The sequence below is a fragment of the Periplaneta americana genome, chromosome 11 (genome assembly GCF_040183065.1).
Source record: "Periplaneta americana isolate PAMFEO1 chromosome 11, P.americana_PAMFEO1_priV1, whole genome shotgun sequence".
NCBI lineage: Eukaryota > Metazoa > Arthropoda > Insecta > Blattodea > Blattidae > Periplaneta > Periplaneta americana.
The window spans coordinates 179,486,350-179,511,160 of record NC_091127.1 but is presented as its reverse complement, the minus strand read 5'-3'; the positions used below and the strand labels follow the sequence as shown (position 1 = coordinate 179,511,160).

Genomic DNA, 24,811 nt, shown 5'->3' with positions numbered 1-24,811 from the left:
TTTTTGGCACTTAGCACATTTAGAATGTTAGATCCTCAATTGTAAATACAGCAAGAAAACCCTTAAGAACTCCATGTAAAATATACTAGCGGACTTTTTTGTACCAATAAGGATAAAGAGCTAATAGTTGCCTATTTGTACAGCTAAAAGTGTATAAAACTTCCCGGCCTTATATTACTCCTTGACAAGCCATTAACTCTGTCGAATTGTTATTTATGTTTAATTTTTCGCGTAAAATAATTTGGCATGTAATTAAATTTCAGATGTCATCAAGTTGGACAAAAGAGTTTAAAATAATATGTCAGCGCCTAACTTTCCGACTTGTAGAAGTAGTTTCATATGCTTTATTTTGGTTGGTGTATCATGGTTCAGGAGAGAAGATGCCGGCCATTGAGAATCTACTGTTGCTTGATAGTGCATCTGCTCTTGCTCACAAAATAAGGACTCGCAAGGTACGTTAAAATTATTTCATAATTGATTTTAAATTCGAAAGAAACAGTATTCTTATCTAATGCTGTAGTCTACATCCAGAGTGTCTTCTTCTTCTTCTTTTTTTTTTTTTTGCATCATCTTCATTGTGCTTCGTGAAAAAATTCTATTTTCGAACTTCCAAAATTACACGTTTTGAGATCTCCTTAACATCTTTTGACTATTTTCGCTGTAATATATGTTGTCTTTTTTCCTACTTGGTTGCCTGCCTGCTTGTCTGCCAGTCTTTGTGTGTAAGTGTGTGTTGGAATATTGTGGTCACTGTAATGTGAAGAGTAGTTGATTAAAATTGTTGTAACTTTGTGTTTGAAGTAGTGTCAAAACTGTCTGGATCTCGTAACTTTTTGGTGAATATAGGTTAATTGAAAATTTCAAAAAAAACAAAGTAGTATGTGATTATGTCTCGTGGCTAGAACATAGTACGAAATAGAAATATAAAAATAGGACATTTATCTTTTGAAGAAGAGGAAAAATTCAAATACAATGGAGCAACAGTAACAAATATAAATTACACTCGAGAGTACTAAATTAAATGCAGAATAAATATGGGAAATGCCTATTATTATTAGTTTGAAAAGCTTTTGTCATCCATTCTGCTTTAAAAAGAAAAACTGAAATTTAGAATTTATAAAACAGTTAGTTATACAGTATTACCGGTTGTTCTGTATGATTATAAACTTGGACTCCCACTTTGAGGAACAAAGGTTAAGAGTGTTCGAGAATAAGGTGCTTAGGAAAATATTTGGGGCTAAGAGGGATGAAGTTACAGAAGAATGGAGAAAGTTACATAATGCAGAATTGCATGCATTGTATTCGTCATCTAACATAATTAGGAATATTAAAGTCAGATGTTTGAAATGAGAGGGCATGTAGCACATATGGGTGAATCCAGAAATGCATATAGAGTGTTAGCTGGAAGACCTGAGGGAAAAAGACCTTTGGAGAGACTGGAATGTAGATGGGAGGATAATATTAAAATGGATTTGAAGGAGATGGGGTATGATGTAGAGACTGGATTAATCTTGCTCAGGATAGGAACTGATAGTAGTAGGCTTATGTTAGGGTGGCAATAAACCTCCATGTTATCTAAAAGCAATTTGTAAAGAAGTAATAGGTTAATTATTGTAACATGTTACTGAAGGTGAAAACCAAAATTATTTATTGTTGATAGATATCCATTTTATAATTAGCTAAATACAGATAAATATCAAGGAAGCATATTTTTCTAAAATCTTCATATTTACACGATAATATTAGTATCCTTTCACGTGCCATGAAGATGCAATGGGGGCATGGAAGTGGAGTTCCAGTCTTTCATGATCTTGGCGCGAGAATGAGGTGATACAGTCAGCACCACACTCTGACCACCTTTTACTCCATAAAAAACTCGATTTTTAATTTGGCAAGAGGCTGAGTGAACTCTGGGGCTATTCTGGAAGGTTTGGCAACAAGAGAAATCCTACCATCACATGGAATAAACTCGAGACCTTCTACTGTAGTCCACACCAAGTTTCTTAACAACTGAGTTACACGGCTGCCATATTAATAGTTATACATACATATAATTAATATCCAGTTTTATGAAGTAAAATAAAACTGCATAGAATTTAAGAAGATTATAATGCGATTTTTTGTAGTTACCGGTACACACATTGTGGGGTGAACTTAATGATAGAGAGAAACGAAGCTATAAGAAAAAGATTTGCCATTGAATATCGTCCAGACTCATAGATGATGACCTATTTAAGGACCACGAAGATATAGATATGGGGGAGAAGGGACAGGAATAGGTATATTTTTTTATTTTATTTTAATTTAGTGGATTATTTTACGATGCTGTATCAACATCTCAGATTATTTAGTGTCTGAATGAAATAAAGGTAATAATGCCAGTGAAATGAGTCCAAGGTTCCAGCACCAATAGTTACCCAGCATTTGCTCATATTGGGTTGAGGGAAAATCCCGTAATCAGGTAACTTGCCCCATCCGGGATTCGAACCGAGCCATCTAGTTTTGCAGTCAGACGCTCTAACCATTACTCCACAGGTGTGGACAGTAACTATATTGGATATGTCAAAAGTCATACTGAAACCTACTATTGATGTTATTATTCTGTATCTCCACTTACATTTCCTTGAATTATATGCTTCGTTTTTATATAATTTATTAATAACTTTGATAAACTTTCTTTTAGAACCCTGCATAATTTCTTGGACCTCATAAAGGCATATAAGTATTGTAACTTTCATTCAACAATAACGTGTTTTTTTATTTCTAACTTTAATCACACATCCGTCAACAATGGGTATACCACACAACACAGCAACACAGTAGTCGTTAATGCACTCCACCGAACGACAATGACAGTTCACGTGTATTATTGAGAAGAACAACAATGTATTCCTAATTTCAACTAATGTTCACAAAGCACTATGTACAAAACAGAACTGTCAGTTCTCACTTCACACTTTGTTCGCCTTGACTAGTTCTTCTTGCTCACTCACTCAAGTTCACGGCACATCGAACCCAAGCCTTCCAGATGCAGTTCACTGCACTTCGAACCCAAGACTTTCAGATAAAGTTCACTGCACTTCGAACCCAAGACTTCCGGATATGCCGCACTTGCCTGGACGCTGCCACAGTTGTGGACCTACTCAAGTTCACTGCACGTCGAACTCGGGTTCACCTCGCTCCAAGGCTTGAAGACTAGCTATCTCTCTCACAGCTGACAAACTAAACTAACTCACGCCGAAGGCTGCTCGCGCTTTTATTTATTAAATCACACGTTCTCGATTGTTCTGCCTCGTGAACTTTCTGGGCCTCCACAACACTCGGCCTTCAGATATTTCCTTACGTCAGTCCCCTCCACTCCGCGCCAGGCTTGTAACTCTACCTTGCTCCGCACTGCGCCTCAGCATCCACAGAAGCTCGAGCTCCTGTTCCCATACCTCCCTCTCGCCCTGTGTTGCGCTGGATACGTGCACGCACTCCCAAGGCAACTAGAATCTTCCAGCACGGTTGCCACAGTATATTCCAAGGTCCTTATGGTTCCTAGGTGACTAACAATGATAGTGTTCGTTTTTTTTACATAAGTGAAAGGCTCATAATAAGACCAGTATGGTTTCTTGATGATTGCCACCAATTCATTTTTTTTTTATTTCTTTTACAACCTGACAAGCATTTTCTTGACCAATAAAGGAATCTAAAGTTATGTTTTGGTATGTGTTCTGATTTAAGAAGAGTAGTGGCATTTTATACTGTGGTATGGATCCCACAAATGATGAAGCCTCTGAACTTCTCCTCAATAGGTCAACTGTTTCGTGAGCAGTATGACACTTGGCGCCATCTTGCTGAAATGAGACATCCAGTTAATTGATCAAAATTGTTAGTCAATCGACAGCTTTAGTTGTTTCTACTAACCATTGTTCACTATTTCATATCATTGAATTTGAATTATCGTCGAAACTAGTAATAATTATTATTTTTGCCAGATTATATCCCTATGTATTTCTCCTGCATAAGTTAACAGTGTCACTTCTGTTCGTCCTGTAAGAAAGGACATGAATTTAATAATTTTTATTACATTAAATCCATTTGGTAATGATAAGAGATGATACTTCGTAATACATTTTTTTTCGAAGTTAAACGTAAAAAGATGTTTGGGTATGTGGTAAGGGTACATTTTCTGACTGAACTATTAATATAACATAATTTTAAATGATTTAGTTATCATTTCAGTAACAATTGCAGTTTAGTGAAACGTATTAACAGTTATAATCAAAGCTCTTCAGCTCACGAAAAATTATATTTGTGATGATTGCATAAAACTCCCTATTTAGTAGCTCCCGTAACTCCCTCTTACTTAATAAAATGATTAGTTATGAAGCAAAACTGAATTCTGACATAACAGACGAAAGAGTGAATATATTTTTGTTGTCTATATAGCGCAGACAGGTAACTGTGAGGTGGACATATCCGTACATTATTGCTGGACAAATTTAAATTTTAAACGTATTAATGAATTAAATAATTCATTAATATGTCACATCAACAGACGTATATACGTCACCCAAACATCGTAAGATGAAGATTAAACGTATTATACATTTTCATATTATATTGTATAATATGTAAACATACATACATACATACATACATACATACATACATACATACATACATACATAACTGTTCTGTCCATGGGCAGGTCTTTCACTGCAAACCCAGCATTCTCCAATATTTCCTATTTTCTGCCTTTCTCTTAGTCTCCGCATATGATCCCCATATCTTAATGTCGTCTATCATCTGATATCTTCTTCTGCCCTGAACTCTTCTCCCGTTCACCATTCCTTTCAGTGCATCCTTCAGTAGGCAGTTTCTTCTCAGCCAGTGACCCAACCAATTCTTTTTCTCTTTCTGATCAGTTTCGGCATAATTCTTTCTTCACCCACTCTTTCCAACACAACTTCATTTCTTATTCTGTCTGTCCACTTCACATGCTCCATTCTTCTCCATATCCACATTTAAAATGCTTCTATTCGTTTCTCTTCATTTCGTCGTAATGTCCATATTTCTCACCTTACAATGCTACACTCCACACAAAGCAATTCTCTAGTCTCTTAATTCTTTTTCCAGAGGTCTGCAAAAGATGCTCCTTTTTCTATTAAAAGCTTCCTTTGCCATTGATATCCTCCTTTTGACTTCCTGGATGCAGCTCATGTTACTGCTTATAGTACATACCAAGTATTTGAAGCTGTTCACTTGCTTTTCTGCGTCATTTAGCATTCGCAAGTTTATCTTTTTTTTTTTTCTTGCGACAACCATGCATGGTCTTCGTCTTATTTGCATTTATCTTCATCTCATACTGCTCACAGCAGTCATTTAGCTCCAGTAGCATATCTCTTAGTATCGTCTCTTCTTCTGCTAACAACACCATATCATCAGCAAAAATATGTATACTGTATGTGAAAAAATTAAAGTAAAAAAAAAAAGTTATACAATATGTTTTACCTGAATCATGGGCAGCACATTAAATTAAGTGACACAAGTACTCATACATATGCATGGTATGTCTCAATTGTTATACTTATTTCCAGAGAGAAAAAAACGCATTTATTATGAGTGCTATGATTAAAGGACATGGAAATATATTTAATAGTCTCTAAACTGAAAACTGTTGAACAAAAATTATTTGTTAAACTACTGTCGTAATGCCTAATATGTTTTGTAACAAAATTCAAGATTTTGTTGGAGCATATCACGATATTTAACCTTAGGGGGGTTTATTGGGCCTGAACTTAGGGTTGCCAGATTTTAAAAATATGAAAGAGGGACATTTTACTGCAGCTGATATACAAGCGACTTAATAATAGTGTATCAATACAGAGTAGCCTATGTATGTATAAGATAATTAAATACTTTTCCAACATTTTAATGAATATTTATCCGAAGTGACATAGTGTTAAAAGTTGTGTAATCAAGATGTAGAATACAGTATTTACATTACATTTCTTATAATTTACAATATTGTGTCAGTTAATGTGACAATTTAATAGGGTCTATAAAAAATACATTTTTAAGTAACATTTAGATTAACATATAAACATCAAAATACAAAATTAAAATGATAGAGTATTCTCTTAAATCTGCATGTCTGAACATGGTGCATAGTGCATTTATGCAGCATTGTCTGCGAATTTCAATTCCACATGGGAATGGATAATATCTTCAAAAGTGGCACATTCTGCATCCCACAACGAATATGAGCGGGACACGGGAAAAATTTTCTGAAAATCGGGAACGTTCCACCATATCAGGACATCTGCCAACCCTACCTGAACGCTGATGTGAAGAAGTTTCTCAAAGCCAAACTGCTTTGGATTTGAAGCAAGAAATAGAACATTAGTTATGATACGATTTCAGATGGAAATACACAGAAAAAATTAGAGAATGCTGTACTTAGTTGCTTTCTCCAGTGATAACAGTGATTATCTTGACAATAATGTCCATTACAAAGTATTGTTGGTCTCTCAGTAAATATGATAAAATTAATCCTGGTTAAGATCTGATATCCCGTGATTTTCCTCCACATTTACCATTATAACATGTTTCAAAGTAATAATTTCTTCTTTATCTGCGTAGTGTGGAAAAAAGAAAACGGAAGTTTTATATTTCTCAAATAGGTTCTAAGAATTTTGTTTTTATAATATATCATCTGAGGAATTAATGATTTTAAAATCCTTGGAATGTTATGAGGAGTGTTATCTGTTGGATCTCGATGTCTTCCAAATGCGTGTGCTTTAATTATTACATCTTGATAGAGGCTCTTTTACAGACGATGCCTGAAACAGATAAAATATGAACTACTATCTTACATTTTAGACTGCAAATTAGGTCTGATTAAGGCAACAGCGTTTCATCATGGAAATATCAGGTAGGCTGTGTAATGGAAGAGAAAGGGTATGATTATATATTTCAAGTGTATTGATATTACTTTGGACTGGTATAAAGTATTAAGTTAAGTATGCAATTGCGAAAGTGGCAAATGTATTATGAAATGGAAAGTGTGCCTTGAGCACAAGTGATGAAAATGTGTTTTTGTACTGAACAAAACATCAGCTACATCATTTCTTTATATGCATATTTTCACCAGGAATACATGTCATAATAAATTTCTAGTAGAGGAATGTAAATAGGAAGTACAGAAAAGTTCCACCTCGTCTGAATCAGATAAATGTTACCGAAATAATATATGCTGTGATGTCACACCAATGAAATGAAGTTTTCGACTCATGTGACATTCTGCAGTTTTATCACAACTAGCATTTTGATAATAAAGAGATTTTTTTTTCCAAGTTTCCTTGTGAATATTATGAAATCATGTGTTTCCAATTAAAAGAATCCACTTTATGCATGCTTCCCATTATGGAGATGTGATAGTTAAAACTTATCACGTAACTCTATATATAAAAACACACATATTGTATACATACACAAATCTATATGATTACTGGTATAAAACATAATCTGCGTTTCGAGTGCATTTATGTGTGTTATATGTGTAAAAAGCTGAAATGTATTACAAAATATTTCTGAAAGTTGTTTGTATGTTCTTTTTTCTGGCTGTCATCATCAAGGTTCTAATTCTGTGGTGGTAATTTTTTTATTATTAATTTATTTTAAAATATGCATGCCTTTGTTATAAAAGCATGAGAATAAAAATAGATGTAGTGCAAAAAATAATACACCACAATTCATACATATGTGAATGTTAATCTACATATAAATGAATAATAGATTATTGCATGTGGTAATGAATGTATAATAACTTAAACCTTCTATTTCTGACAGGCAGCTTTCATATTGTATTATACTGTTGTAGAAGTTTCTGTCTTAAATATTATTTATTATGAGAACAATAATTTGATACCTTAAAAACGAAATTATAATTAGTTTTTATTAGAAGTAATTTTGTTCAGCATGAATAAAACTCTGTTCAATGTATAAGTTATGGTGGCTTTGCTATTTGCATACTCATTCATTCCAGCTTTCCTCCCTAAGCTGCTTACTCAATCTTCCATTAATATTTCAATTTAAAGAAGATTAGAGAAGCCTGTTCTGATTCTTGAAGGAAGAATATTTATGAATTTACTGTTTATATTTCAGTTTGACTTCTTTTTACCAGAACTTAAAACTGTCACGTTCATATACCAGAAAATGCTTGTAATGTGTACTTATTGTAAGAAGTATAGAGAAAGTATTTTGATGCCTACGTACACATTTGTTACATCCTTAATAGTCACAAAATGATTATGGTATCAATGTCTTCTCTCGCTCTACTCTCCCCTCCCCCTCATTCCCTCCCTCTCTCACCTCTCCGTCCCCCACTCTTCCTCCTCCCTCTCTCCCCAGCTACTCCTTTCTCCCTTCATATCCCCCTCTCTCCGTCCCCCTGTCTCTCAGAATATTTCTAAATTTATTTAATGGCTCACTGAGTGAAGCAAGAACAGTATAATTAGAGGTGTTAGCAGTACTACAAGAAACATATGAAATAATACAAGGAAGGCTGAACATTTTATCTCTCTACATGTGAAAGATATCCTTAGAAGGGATAAAATATCTGAATGTGCTGCATCTTCTTTCAGAAGTGGAGTTGATTAATTTTATGAAACTTGTACAGATTATCTACAAAAGTGAAGCCTTACACTTGTCACCAGTGCAAAGCAAACTCTGTGGTGAAATTATACATTTACAATTGCTTGAAGTAGTGAGCTATATTATACAGTGCTTTCGTAGCTCAGCCAGACCATTCCGTAGAATACACTGCTTGACATGTAGCCTATTATTTGTCATTCTAATATAAAACTAATAACCATATATTTTTAGAAGTGGGTACAATACAAAGCTCTCATAAGACTTTCTATGGGCTGTGGACTGGTGACCTGACCTAAGGTTCTAGTCTTATTCCAGTTCGGCTGAGCTCCGAATGCACTGTAGATTCATGGAAAAAATATCACTATTAATGTTAAGAATATTGCGACGTGAGTAGCAGAAGCACTGGAAGTATCGGATTATAAACAAAAAGTAATCTACTTACATGTAAGACACTGTTTATCAACTGTAGGATAATAAGACAGATGAAAGTCAACATTTTTCGCCATATGATTATTTGCAATACACAGACCTTCTGACATCTTATCTCGAATGACGCTGTGAGATGACCAAAACTCTAAACCCAACAAGGACACTGGAGAGCTGCCAATACAGAGTGAAAAATTTATATCTCTGAGAGGCAATAGCAGGTCTCGGACTTAGAACAGTACATTTTAGCCATTGTATGTTATACTCTTTAATTATTATAAAACATTAAGAAATGATGTATCCTTTTTTATTTCTACCTCTTCAAGTGTAGTCATTTACGAAGAATATCCAAGAGCCAATTCTTGGGTCAGCACCAAAAAGATTTTATTATCTTCGGAATACATTAACACGTTGACTGCCGCTTGAAGCGTATATATGTCTCACAGCACGTATATGGACGTATATATGCGTCAAGTGGCAGTCAACATGTTAATGCAGTCCAGATGTCCTGCAATCTTACTGCAGTGCGCTCCATTCCTGACAGAGCTTTCAGCATGACCCATTGCCGTCAACTTGGTTGCAACACGACAGAAACCCTTGGTCAGGTGTTGGGCTTTTGTCGGAAAGGAGAATTATTGCATAACAACACGCATCATAGAGTCTGTGAAACTGTAGCCTGTCTTCTTCGGAAAAAGAGTTGGAAAGTTCATGAAGAGGTGAACTGCATTTTTGAAGATGACTCTTAGAAGAGCGAATATAATGACATTAAACAGGCAACAACAAAAGACTATTATCATAAATCTAATTATACGCATGGAGAGACATCTCAACTAAGCTAAGCAGGTTGATTATGAAAAGAGGACCATTTATGAGCCTTGTATTCCCTACCTTGTGCTAAGTATAACATCCCTCTCCTCAGTTGGTCATTAACAAGTTTGCTTTTTGGTGCTCGGGGTTCTTTATAAAAATTTACGTATAATTTTTTAAAACAATTATCAATACCATATTTTGAAATTTAAAAAAATCATCACCAAATTCTTAAAGATTTCCTGTAGATTATACAGTTTCATTTATACCACTCAGAAGGTCTTAATTAAGGATATGCCATATGCTAATTTTAACTAAAATATTTTATTTATAAGTGTAATTTTAAGATTATCTTTTAAGGTTTTTATTTTATATTATTAATATCAATTGTGCTTAATTATTACCATTTATTTTTATAACACTTTTCATCTTTAATTTATTATATTTGCTATTAATTTCTGGAACCTCATTGTCATCCTTAATTAAGACTGGACAATTTATATTTCTTTAAATCTCTCTCTCTCTATTTTTTCCTATCTTTGCTGGTTTGCGAGTATCAAAAGATAGTCACTGGTCTGAATTACATGTTTGTTTAAATCCTAGTATATGTAAAAACTGCCCGTAAGAGACAGAGAAAAAAAATGGGCGATGTTGCAAAATTCAGTATCTAGAAATAAAATATTTTGTTGATCAGTATGTTTCTATTATTATAAATACTGAACTGAAACTGATAGTTGATTACTTGAATAATGCTTAAGATTATTAAACTTGGAATAACATTTGTGTTAGCCATTATTTTTTAAGTAAACAGAAGCACTTCACAATGTTTATCACCCAGGTAACGAAGTTTGCCGTCCAGTTAGCTGTTAGTGCTCTTACTACAGGTGCTCTCATTTTACGACGAAATTTCTCATCATTCTGTCGCTGGCCAACTTCCAGCTCTCCTGACGGCAGTGTAAGAAGCCAGTTCTGTAGTTGCTAAATGTCTTGATTTGCCAGTAGTAATGAAACATGCTTTCTGCCAGTGCAAGCACAATACACAGCAAAATGTATGCCGGAGTTCCAGTGTAATCTAGTTTCCTCGTAAAATGAGAGCACTTATTTATATTTTTCTTTCTCTTCATAAACATTTGTGCATGCTCAATGCTCACTTGATCATTCCGTATGAACTCGACCAATTTAAAAAAGAAAATGGTGCATAACTGTCATCAAAATTAACATTTTTTTTTTCTTGAAATCTTAATATGATATAAGCCCTAATTCTGAAAGGAAAATCGTGAAATGTTAATAGTTTACGTGCCAGGGCTGTCCAAAGTTTTCAAAATTAGCACTGGAATGCAAAAACGTGTTGAATATCTCTTATTAAAAGCAAATGACTAATGATAAATATTTTACTAATATATCATTTGAAAGAGCTTTTTCTTCAGTACAAACTAGGCAAACATTTATGTCCCAAAATTTCAAGTGTTGTCCACAGGAGTATCACATAATATAACGAAAAAGTGCTGGCTTTTGATATTTTATAATAATTTTTTTTTTTTTTTCAGTAGGATTAACTTTCAGGGATAATGGGGAAGGGCACATGTATCAATTTGAGATAAGCAACCTCGGTCCAGAAATGACCGAGTCGAAAGTTATAAGCAAAAATAGTTGTGTGGAAATGAAATTATAATTTGGCACAACATGCCCTCCTTCCCTTAACCTTTGGAACAGTCGTGGAAAGATGGTATGGGCCGGATATCTCCTATGTGGGTACTTGTACCAATACAATCTGTGAACTTGTCTACTTTCCCATTGGCTCATCCGTATTCGAAAATCATGTCTACATATTTTGCTCTCGTGTAGTCCTCCATTTCACTAGGACTGATCGACTGGACACTGCAACTTGTACACATACACTGCTGTCTACAGACGTGCATATCAGTACCGACCATGTCCATTACACATTCCGCCATCTGCATTGCTTTAGTGTAGTTTCCTGTCCCCACCCCTCAGACAGCGCACTGAATGGAATACTGTAGACAGACAACGTAAACAATGTCAGATGAATACAGTATGTGTAAGATGTGCAGATAAATACACATAAATAAGGTGTACAGAAGAATAAAATTATTTCATTTCCACACAACTGTTTTTGCTTATAACTTTCGACTCGGTCATTTCCGGACCAGGGTTCCTTATCTCATATTGATACATGTGCCCTTCCCCATCATCCCTGAAAGTTAGTAACATCAGTCCGGAAACAGCCTGTCTTAATTTTTGTCAAAATTATTTTTTTCAAGTTTTCACGACTATATTTGGCGATGTCTGGGAGAGATTTCAGCTTCCATATTTTTCTCTCATATTCAGTACATTTTTAGTAGTTTGTGTGGTGAATTTCGTTCTTCAATTCTGTCTGGTTAATTTCGTAAAAATATTTAAGAATTACACTCTTTTTCAATTTCAATAAAAATTCTAATACCAAATAACAGCATAATAATTGTTTAACTTTTGTATATACTATAATTATACCATATACTATAATCATAATAATGTTTCCAAAGATGAAAATCATAATAACAGCAGCTGGAGTAGTACTTGAGGGTACTTATCATGGTAATATATCTTCATCATTCCTGGTATAAAAAATTTATCCTTTGGAGAAGTGGAAAGATTCGAATATCTTGGGGCAACGATAACAAATATAAATGAAGTCGAGAGGAAATTAAATACAGAATAAATATTGGAAATGCCTACTATTATTTGGTTGAGAAGCTTTTGTCATCCAGTCTGCTTCAAAAAAAAAAAAAAAAAAACACAATTCAAATCTTTGTGTAGTGCAAAACAACTTCAAGTGATGATGTGTGGTGACTGGTGACAACTCTGAAGACTGCATGATAGGGGCCTGTTTCAGTTGTCTAGGGACTGAAGGTGTGAGGTGATGCTAGAAAACTTTGGAGAAATTTGTTGTATTATTATGATGTACCGAAGTACATATGATATTTCCGTGCAGGAATTCTATGTTATCATATGATATAGGATGAATAGAACAGAGAAAACTTCTCTCAGGCACTGGGACTCGAACCCGGATTTTCAGCTCTATGTGCTGACATTTTATCCACTAAGCCATACTGGATTCTAGTTCTGATGCCAGATCGAATCCCCTCAGTTTAAGTTCTACTTCTCAGTTTTCTCTCTAGTGGCCTACCCTCATGTACTGTATCACATATAATGTCATAGTGGCACAATGTCCAACGCACTATGTACAGAGATGCACTCATTACGAGTGACTAAGTGGCAGAGATCCGATGGGTTGAGCGCCATCTTGAATCACAAAGTGATTACTTACGCATATCATATTATTATGATGTACCAAAGTACATATGATATTTTCGTGCAGGAATTCTGCGTTATCATATGATAAAAGGTGGACAGAACAGAGAAAAATTCTCTCTGGCACTGGGACTCGAACTGGAATCCGGTGTGGCTTAGTGGATAAAGCGTCAGCATATAGAGCTGAAAACCCGGATTTGAGTCCTGGTGCCGGAGAGAATTTTTCTCTGTTCTGTCCATCCTTTATCACAGAAATTTAAGAGTGAGATCAGAGAGTGTACAAGTACAAACAGTGGATCAGCACAGATAGGTCATGTTTGTGATATATGTGTCAACATGTGTGATGAATTTATCGAAAAATTAGCTGACAAACTCTGCCACCTCCGTAACCACCTTACATTGTCAAACAACAATCCAGTTTCTAGGCGATTTTTCTGAGGGCCTTGTCCAACATGAGTTCAAGATTTTCATTGGATCAGTGATCAGTCTTCGTTGCATCCTTTTGTGTCTTACGTTGAATAGAGTCATCCTATATCTATGTGTATCATTACTAATATAGAACATTGCACTGTAACTGTCCATTACTTTCAGCAAGTTGTAGGCCAGTCTGAGTGTATTAGGGAAAAGCATCCTGATCTACAAAATATACTTTAATTTTTTTATGGTGCTGCTGGTACAAAAAAAAAAAAAAAAAAAAAAAAAGAATTTTACAAGAATTCTGAGCCATAAAAAGAGACTTTCTTAATATAGAGGTTAAATGGCATTTCTTTCACCAAGTTCATGGCAGAGGTCCATATGATGGAATTGGTGGAACAGTCAAACGACTTGCAGCTAAAGCCAGTTTACAATACCCAGTTGAAAATGTTTAAATTTGCATATGAACACATAACATGCATCCAGTATTTTTCATGTTCTATCTGAAGATATTGTAAGTCACAGTAATACCACAGTCTAGTATATACAGTTATGAAGCTTGAGTTATTGAGGGTACTAGAAACAATAGACTTTGTCGGTACTATTTCACATTGTCTGTGATGAGGCGATAGTAGCGATCCTAGTGGTTAGCAATTATCTATGGATGCATATTTCCTACGTATTGAGCTTCGTGACTGTATATACTAGACTGTGGTAATACACTACCACATAGATTCAAAGGATCGTATGCAATTCCTGCGACAAGTGGATACCACAGATAAAAAAATATAAAATCAGAGTCCAAGTGATACCAACATCCCCAAAATTCAAGAATATTTATATTTTCGAAGATATACATTCGGCCTGTTCTAATGTCACATTTGAGGATGTAAAGAGAAAACATAATGTAGCATAAAATGTATATGACTGCAAATGGTGTTTTGGTATGGTCCTTGAAAAATCGAAAAGTCGCACAACAGTCTGGATTATAGAATTACATTTCCCCCTCCGAAAGCTTCACCTGTTTCTTTCTTCTGGCCCACCAGTGTAGTAGATACATACTGGATTCAACATAAATATAATATTTGTACAGTTCCAGAACCAAATGGTGATTCCTCTAACCCTTCATCACACAAATAGAATTCTTGGATTACAAACAGGTCCACACCTGTGGTGTAAGGTTAACGTGTCTGACTGCGAAACTAGGTGGCCCGGGTTCGAATCCCGGTTGGGGCAAGTTATCTGGTTGAGGTTTTTTTCCCTCAACTCAATATAAGCAAACTGGACTCATTTTATCGGTATTATCACCTTCATTTCATTCAAGTGCTAAATAACCAGAGATGTTGATACAGCGTCGTAAAATAACCCACTAAAAAAAAACATAAACAGCGCAGGCTCTGCTTTTGATAATGCAAATGCACATTGTCAGCAATATTATTGTTGCCTCCCATGAATCCGTTACAATATTCTACTGCAAGCAATGAAAACAGCAACATTTGTCTCGCGAATGCAGACATGTCAATTCTCTGTTACAAGTCGTAATTTTTCTCCTACCGAGTTAGAGGGAGATTTGAATGTTGAGAAGGCTAAGAAAATTAATATTAAATTCTGGCCTGTGCATAGATTTTCATGGGGCCCCTATGCTCATGCTGCCTCTGGGCCCAGTGTGCTCATGTGTTAAAATGGCACTTCTTACAGTACATTAAAAACACTATCAATAAAAAAAATTGTAACAATTACCTATATCACTTGAGAGTTGAGATGGAAGATGAAACATTGTGCACAGACTGTCATAAGTGATGGGAATTATATGAAAAATAAAATGATATTCGTGGAAAGTACCAGACATTAATTTTTTAATAGTTGAAAATGCCAGCTTCTGAGCATTTTATCTTCATGTCTGGTTAGCTGTATTAGGACAGATTTTTTTTTTTCCTGTAATGCATGTATATATCGTCGCTTTTTCGGATTACTGTTGCAACGCAAAAAGCCTGTTTTGTACAGGAGAGCATGTTTTAACTTTCCCGCATCATCCTTTGCTTCCCATTGATGCATCTGCCACCTAGCGGTAATTGGTATAACTTCGGAGATACAACATTATTCCATATAATTTTTTTTTTTGGACCAATTCACATGAAAATATCAATTTTCGCTTTTTTCGAGTTAAACAGTATTCCAGAAAAGCTACGATAAGTAGATTCCATTGCACTGGAAATACAAACTGAACTTCATGTTCATACACGAAAAGTAAATTTCTGAAGTTCAATATTTTTACAGAATTTTGGAACAGTTTCTTGCCTATTAGCAACAATTTTTTTTTTCAGTAATAAACTACAACATTCAGTGACAAAATGTATAAAAATAAATGCAATGATTGATGACTCAGTTGTCTTTAAAAAATATTACATATTAGTCTAAAAACGTAGGTTTTAGAAGTTTGGACAGCTCTGGTTCCTAAACTAATTGCGGGGTTTACAAGTTCTTTAGTATGAAGTAACTTTTTGAAAAGGAAAAAATGGGCCAATTTAGTGGTGTTGATGCAATACCCTTTGGTTGAGTTGACATGGAATGACACTTTAGCAAGAAAAATGCTTTATGAGTTTACTCACTTTGGAAAAAATTTAATGAACATTTCACAGTGGAAGATTACGATTTGTTGTATCTAATAAATTCTTTCATCTACAGGTGACAAGTGTGGAAGTGGTAAAGACTTTTATTGACAGAATAAAGGAAGTCAATCCTATTTTAAACTGTGTTGTAGATGAAAGATTCAATGAAGCATTGGAAGATGCACGTAAAGTTGATGAATTCATTCAGTCTGGGAACAAATCTGTACAAGATATTGAAAAAGATACTCCTTTTCTTGGAGTTCCTTTCAGTACTAAGGACTGCATCCAAGTGAAAGGTATAGTATGATATGAATTTGCCATTTTTTACTTACTACAGTAACTAGTGCAAGTATTTTAATGATATTCATGCTGTTTATAACAGAGTGACTGCACCATGCCACTGAGGACACAAATAACTATGATTAAGACCTAGAAATAAGATTGACGAAGCCATGATTTGTAAAGATCTTTATGGTGAATAAATTACTATTACTATAACATTATAAATTCTGCTTGTATATACTTTATAATGTTACAAACTTTTCACCTAAGCCGAATGTCTATGAGGATAGGCGGGCAGCCTGGGTGATGCAGTCTCAGTCTGTGCCAAAGGTAGCGGGTTCGATCCCGGCCAGTTTGAAGGCATTTAAGTACACTGGTGATGCTGATATAACCTCGGTAATTGCGAGCATAATTAAATGAAACATAATTTTAAAAACAGATAGGCAGTTTATTCTTTATTTAACATTGGTAAATGTCTATAATGATGCAGCAATTATAGAGGAAATTGTAGTACCAGTTTTTAGATTATCACTAGGGACCAGATTTTTAGGTTTTTACCTATTTTTTTCCTTACTTCTGAACTCATAATTTCTTAGATAAGTTTTCGAATCATGGTCATAATAGTCATATATGTAAATTCTGTTGAACCTAAAGGAATCTGAATTGAGCTGTAAGAACTAAAAAAACCTAAATCATATTTAATATGTATTTTTATATACTTATTTCGTTTTGTATAAATATATTTAGAAATTTCAAATACGTCTTATAATTTTTATTCTCTTCTATACTGAAGAAAACGACCCAATCTGCGGTCTTTACCCCTTTAGTCTTCAGTTGTTGTTTTGGATAAAAGGTTAACATGGAATTCCATCTTTCTTTTTATAGCGACCCGTCCTTCAGAGGCTTCACCCTCTCAAGGGCACTGATGGGACTGTATGTACTTTTGAATTTCCAATGATATGGCATGCCAGTAGAATGGTATGGAGTGTCTGAACTTTCTCTTGAGGTGAATGGACTGCGAAAAATCGTATCGTTGAAATTCGTGAAGTTTTTGGGCATGTTCGCTGATAGAAGACTTTAATCTTACGTGTGCGGGTATGAGTTGTGAACTTTTTTGAGGTCTCTGTGCAGTCTGTTTTATTCTGGTGCCTCTGGTTTTAACATTGAATTTTTATATTTTGTGTTTTGTAAAGCCATGCCATAATAAGTGAAATCACATTTATTAACAGTGAATTAAAAATGATTCCATCTTTACCACTGAGGGAAGAGTTATCTATTGTTAAGCCTGCCAGAAGCAAGTGTCAATTTTTTATGCACATTGTACCTGTTAATATCGTACCACTGGTATACTATAGAATTTTTAGGGAGAGAAAAAATATAAAATTATTGATTGTTGACCACCTTTTAAATTAGAAGTCTTAAAAATTCGAAAGGTCTTATGTTTCAGTCCATCCAAATTATAAATGCATTTCAGATAGTCATTCATTTTTGTTGTACTTTTCATTTCGCGAACGTTACTTTTTGTGTGAATGTAAAGCAAAAACAAATTTCATCATCCAAGTTTTAAATAATTCTAATTTGTTGTTCGTGCCACAACCACCACTACTATACTCAGGGATTATGCACTGTAATTTGTGTGAGGTATTGGGTTTCATTGCAGAAAGATTTCTATTACTAGCTAGTTTGTAAAATAGTAATTATGTTTTACCTCTCCCACTCCTGGACCACTACAAAAGTTACCTGAATGCAAATTGAAGTTATATTATATAAAGTGTTAGGTTTAATATTAGTTAATTTTTTAACCACACGTTTTAAAGGGGAAAGAACAAACATTTCGAATTTGTAAATATTAATAAAACTTAGAAAGATTAATTTTGTGGTACATTTTACCCAATTAAATTATATTATTTAAAATGACTACAAGCGTACATTTTTAACATCAGGTAGTTTTTTGCAACCCCTTTCACAGTTTGGACAAAAAAAAAACCTATTTCACATATTATTCCAATAACCTAAAATGGACTTCTTGAAAACCTAAAAATCTGGTCCCTAATTATCACACAGCAACTTTCTTCTTCAGAAGTTTCAGAGGATTTGCCATTAACCTTAGTCCTATGGTGAAATGCTCTCGGTTGACTGTGTAAACAGTGTGTGTTAAGTGGACATATTTTGTATTTTGCAACAGAGCTTTGATCATAGTCATTAATTCATTCTACAAAACTGTGATGGTTATTGAAACAACAGATTATATCCATTTTGAATCTTGCGTACACTACTTTTAACACTTGAATATAAGTAATTGATTAACTAGCGGACTTACTCGTGTTAATTATGTAAGTTTGTGCAGCTTACAGCTGTTTCGGTGCTTCATCACACCATCCTCAGAGCCTACTCACCGAAACAGCTGTAAGCCACACGAACTTACATAATTAACACGAGTAAGTCCGCTAGTTAATCAATTAGATTATATCATTTAAACCCTTGTTATAGTAATAATTCGTTCTGAAAATTATTTTTGTAATAAGAAAATTGAGCAGTTATGTAATATTTGTAAATTGTTTTCTTTTCTTTGTTAGACAAAATCATAATGTATGTTTACTATTATTTGCATATATTGTGTCAGTGTCTGTGTAAGTGTATGTATTATGTAATTACATACTGTAGGTCTGTACATAGTTCATTGAGCGAATGTTCAGTGTGAATCGGAAAAAAAATTCCTGCTAGTCAGACAGAACTAGTCGTTTTCCTATTGGCTGAGAGTTACATAGTAGAGTACGAATGATGCAGTACATAGCAAAATATATTGAAGCTTTCACAATAATAAATGACAACTCTAGTTACCTGAATAACAAGGTGCCACAATCGAACATATTAACGTGCTTATATCACAGAATTATTACATGCAGTTATTACTTATTATTTATAATAGATTTCCGATACTTAACAATAATCGTAACTTTCTGAGAAATCCATAGCACTGTGCTGTCACAGTGTAAGTTACACGTGCTGCTGTTTATGCACATTCTGAAGATTTTGTGGATAGAGTACAGTATAGAATAATTATTTTCTAGAAGTGAACCATAGTTTATTGTAAATATTGTACTTGAATTCATTGCTGGTTAATCAGTTAAATAAATTTGATCATTTCGCAAGAAAATAGTGAAGGACTTCCTCTTCCATGATTTATAGTTTGCCCATAAAAAATTACATTCCATTACATTTTTAGTATATTATGTTAGTCATGACAAATTAGTAAAATTTTCTTAGGCAATAGAAATTACTAAGACTTTTCATTTGTCATCCATACTTACATTCGTAAATTGTTATTTGTACCTTTTATGCGATAGGCATCTAAGTCACATCTGGCTATTTAGTCAACTATCTAGTTCACTTCAGCTTTAAATGTAGCTTTGGGTCACGGCCTAATAATTGTCTACCTGGCAGTGATCTGATCTGTTTAAGAAATGCAATTCTTTGTTAACAAGAGGGAAATTAATCATAATTTTATAGCCTAATCAGTTTTATTGCAAACTCCATTGTTCTGTAGGACAGAAAGAGAGAGAAAGAACAATTCACATAGCTGTGTATTGTGTTGTACTACTGAAGAGGATGGAAATGGAATAAGTTATATGAAACAAGCATCTCTGATCAAGTGTGTGTCAGGAATAGAATAATCATCATGACGTAATAAATAAGCCTGTTACAAAAATTGCATTATTATTATTATTATTATTATTATTATTATTATTATTATTATTATTATTATTATAATTATTATTATTATTATTTGTCACTGATTAATGTTATAACTTCTTTACTGTGTTAATTTATAAAAATTACCTGCTGACTAGTTTCGACGTGGTGTCCGTCATTATCCGTAGCCTACAGAGGTCCAGTGCTATCTTCTCGTTTCCTGTGGTGGGGTGTGTTCATGATTATGTCCAAAAGGTTGTGTGTTTTGAAATTCAATTCAGTGTTCAGGATATGATGTGGGTATGTTTTTGTATGTATGTAAATTCCATATTGTTCTAGAATGTCAAGTTTCTGGTTTTTTGGCTATGTGTAGTATTCATGTCAGTGTCTATGTTGCTGTAGTTGTGGTTGGAGTATGTGATGTGTTCTGCGTAGATTGAATTGTGTGGTTTGGTTATGGCTGTGATATATTCCTTGTAACGTGTTTGAAATGATCTTCCAGTCTGTCCAATGTAGAAATCGTTGGAACTATTGCATGATAGTGTGTATACACCTGTCAAGTTGTATTTGCTTGTGTGTCTTGTCTGTGTGTTAAGATGTTTTTGTAGTGTGTTCTGTGTTCTGTATCCAATGTTGTATTTTAGTTTCTTGAAGGATAATGGAATCTTGCATTCTTGTTTTTGTATGTTAGTGTGATGTATTGGTTTTATTCTTGTGTTTGTGTTGCGGTTTATTGTTTGCATTTAGTCTTTCTTATGATGTTGTCTATTATGTTCAAGTTGTATCCATTTTCCTGTGCTATGTATTTGATAGTGTGTATTTCTTTCTTATAGTCTTGTTGGCTCATAGGAATGTTGCATGCTCTGCCAGAGACTATCCAAAACGAATACACAGCCTCGTTGTAGATGTTAAGTTCCAGGAAACAGTGAAATATCTAGAAATCCTCTTCTGATCTTTAATTTTATTTTGTTAAAATGTTAGACCATGAATATATATATATATATATATATATATATAGAGAGAGAGAGAGAGGGAGGGAGGGAGGGGGGAGGGAGTGAGGGAGGGGGAGAGAGGGAGGGAGAGGGGGGAGGGAGAGAGAGAGTGTGTGTGTGTTTTTTTTTTTTTGCTCTGGATTTCACAATGAAGTCATCATCCTTCTTGCTTCATATTATTTTTCCTGATCTTAGTTGTAAAGTGAGAGTGCCAAGGACTCAATTCTTCATTTTTTAAATACCAATTCCTACAAAAAAAATCCTCGTCATCCTGAGGAATTTCATTTTGAACATGCTTAAAATTAAACAGAATTGGCCTAAATTTATTTTACTTTGGGAGAAGCAGGACATAAAGGAGAAAAATCCAACACAAATATCCTTGTTTTCAATGTACTTGCACCAATAAAATTCCCCAAAAAAATCTTGACATCAATGTGACTGTTCCCCCTGGCTGGCTTAAAAACCATCTAATTTTAAGTCTGTTCATTTTGTGAGGGGAGATATTGCCCCTGTGGTTGTTGGAAAAGAATTTGTTTTTTTTTTTTTTTTTATTCTTAACAATGAAAGTGATTTGTGCTATTTTTATTTTTTGCTTTGCAATATATCATAAATTTCACGTTTTACTGGACAAAAATTGACTCTCAGCATTCAAGTGATGGATTTCCAACTGAAGGAGTTACTGGTATTCAGTAGTAGTAAAATTTTCCAGTCCTAGAGAGAACTTTAAAATGAGATTTCATTACACATTACGATTTATTTTGCGTGATATATTAATAATTTTTGTAGATTTTAAAGTTATAGGATGTTGCTGTAACGTGTTTATTAGAATTAGTACTGTATGTATTATTGTGAAATTTTATTTTTATGAGCGCAGTAAACAATCATATGGTTTGCAGATACAATGAAACCTCGGTAAGATGCTCTTCAAGGGACTGCATAAAAATAACGTATTAAACGGGACCACATATTAGTGAGAGTGAGTCTTTTTGAATGTTTTAAATTTTAACACAAAGATATGAATCAGCATAAGCGTTTGTTGAAGAAATTTAAGGATTAAATACTGTACTTATGCAGGACAGAAGATTATTTTATTTTCTTTCCTTTCAGAAAATGTCGAAACAAATACACTGTCTTATCAATTAAAGTGCCCCTTTATTTAAAAAGTCAAAAATTTTTTTCTGTCTTGCACTTTGATCCAGTACTATGAAAACATTAATTGCATTTTCCACACAATTTAAATCGGAAGTGACATCTGTAACTTGACTAGTAGAAACATTAATGAATGTACGAATCATAGACACTGTGTCAAGGGCTTCATTGCGAGAAGGATTTGGAATGTCTACTGCTTTCACTTCCTCTTCGCTTAGACTTCAGTGACAATGCAATATAAAACTGCCAGCAAGGACAGGCTCTGAATACAGTAGACTTGCAGGTACTCAAGGGTCGCAGTCCATTCTATTGTCTTCACCAAACAAGACTCCTACGAATGTAGAAGTCCAGGAAGATTTTCTCAGTATCCTTAAAGTACGATCACAGTCTAGTATATACAGTCACGAAGCTCAATACATAGTAAATATGCATCCATAGATAGTTGCTAACTACTAGGATCGCTAATATCGCCTCATTACAGACAATGCAAAATTGTACCGGCACAGTCTATTGTTCCTAGCACCCTCACAACTCAAGTTTCGTAACTGTATATACTAGACTGTGGTACGATATTCTAGAATTTTTAGCAGAGGAAAGAGTGTGTTAAACAGGATGATGAGCATATTAAGCAGTGGATTTTACATGGTTTTATATAGGGATGTCAAGGGACCGAACGAAAAGAACGTATAATGTGGGATAGCGTAACAAACAAGCGTGTATCGGGTATTATCGGGGTTTCACTGTACTTTGAAAAATAAAATAAAAATACACCTACAAAGTCAGGTCTGTTTTTAATATCTAATATGATTCCACATTTTCCATCATGTTATAGATTTATCTCAAACAGCTGGCCTGTACTGCAGAAGAAATGTAAAAGCTAAAGAAGATGCTGATACTATACGGTTGATGAGACAAGCAGGAGCAATTCCCTTCGCTATAACGAATGTCTCTGAGGTGTGCATGTGGTGGGAGAGTAGTAATACAGTTTATGGACGTTCCAACAATCCATATAATACCAACCATATTGTTGGTGGTTCATCAGGTGGAGAGGTAAATTTGACAATTACAATGTTAACTTCTCGTTCATCTATGTAATCTATTGTGTCCAGTCTAAGTAGTGTGTAACACCATCATCCTCATTGAGATTTATCAACCAGACATATTTAAGTACTGGGACTCCTTATGATGTGGTCAGTATGGGACAGACATGACAAGGAATACACATTCACTCTGGAGGAACTGAGCCCATGTGTGCTGGATTTATTGTGACCAATGCCGTTTGAGCCACAAAAAAACTAGTAGTATGTAATAAATTAATAACATTGTGTTTTTCTCATTGAATCATAAAGTACCAACTTCTTCAAAGTCATTCACTGTTAGACCTGACCTAAAATGACGACTGACTGTTAGATTTTTTTTTTAATTTGACCGTTAGACTGGTAAGCTATTTGGATGTAGACCTGCCTAAATAAAGAGGAACAGCTAATAAAGAAGGCTTTCAGTGGGATGTTTTGAATTTGTTAGCAGAGTAGGATCTGAGAAATGTGGCAATGGAATGTTTTTTCCTTCACAATTTTATTTTTTAATGCTTCAGACCACTTGTTTGATTCGATTCCAGAAGATACCTTCTTGTTTCCAAAAGATCTTTCAACTTTCCCAACAGGCACTGTTTGAGGTTCGTTTCCACTCTGTTTCACATAGTCCTTCAGTGTACCCCCGGGAATCCAAAATTCTTTGACAGCTTTTTACATAGACTATTTTTCCACTAACACCTACCTTCCGAAGAGCTTTTTCCAAGCTCTAGTGTTGCAATTTTGTCTCCTTTCGGCAACAGAGCCACCAACTGTTGCATTTTTACTATTCTATTCAGATTATTTGTTTTTATGTGGAGTCATTTTCCTTGCAAAAATTAATAAAATTCAGTCATTTTCGTAAGCTTCCTACGCTTCATTACACTTGACAAACTGATATCAGATATGAAGTATCGTATATTAAGATTAATTTATAACTAGGAATAATATAAAATATTTAGTAGTAATAAGATAATTACCTTTCTTTGAGAAAGCTGCAGCAGCACAACTATTTCAAAATGGATAGTGATATCTAGAGCCCGATGTTAGGCAAAATGCCTTTTTTTTAAACTGAGTGTTTGTGTGAAAGACCTATTAGAGATAAACACGTTTCCATACATTTGGGGACGATAGGCCCAATTTTTATTTTGCCTTTTTTAACTCCCGTTGCCTATTTTAAGGTTAAATGCCTTTTTTTAGTCTTTTTACGTCGTTATGGTACATTTTCTACATTATTAATGCATTTAAAATAAACCGCACATAAATTATATAAAAAAAACAAAAAAGAATGATTGTACAAATTAAAAGTATATATTCACCTCACACAAATATTTGCTGAGAATCTTATTCTCCAGCGATAGGCCTACATATGTTTCCATGTAAACTTTTCTCCTCTATTGATTCCATCTTTTAT

The 24,811-nt window shown here is 34.3% G+C and overlaps 1 protein-coding gene across 2 annotated transcripts in view; it reads left to right on the top strand.

Moving 5' to 3' along the window:
* The window catches only part of LOC138709655 (fatty-acid amide hydrolase 2-B-like), a 69,337-nt gene that overhangs the window by 17,915 nt on the left and 26,611 nt on the right, over nt 1-24,811 (top strand). For both annotated transcript variants that reach the window (XM_069840588.1, XM_069840589.1), the window contains exons 2-4: nt 264-452; nt 16,288-16,507; nt 23,160-23,377. In XM_069840588.1, coding sequence (XP_069696689.1) covers nt 264-452; nt 16,288-16,507; nt 23,160-23,377 — 627 coding nt within the window. The remainder of the gene's footprint in view (nt 1-263; nt 453-16,287; nt 16,508-23,159; nt 23,378-24,811) is intronic.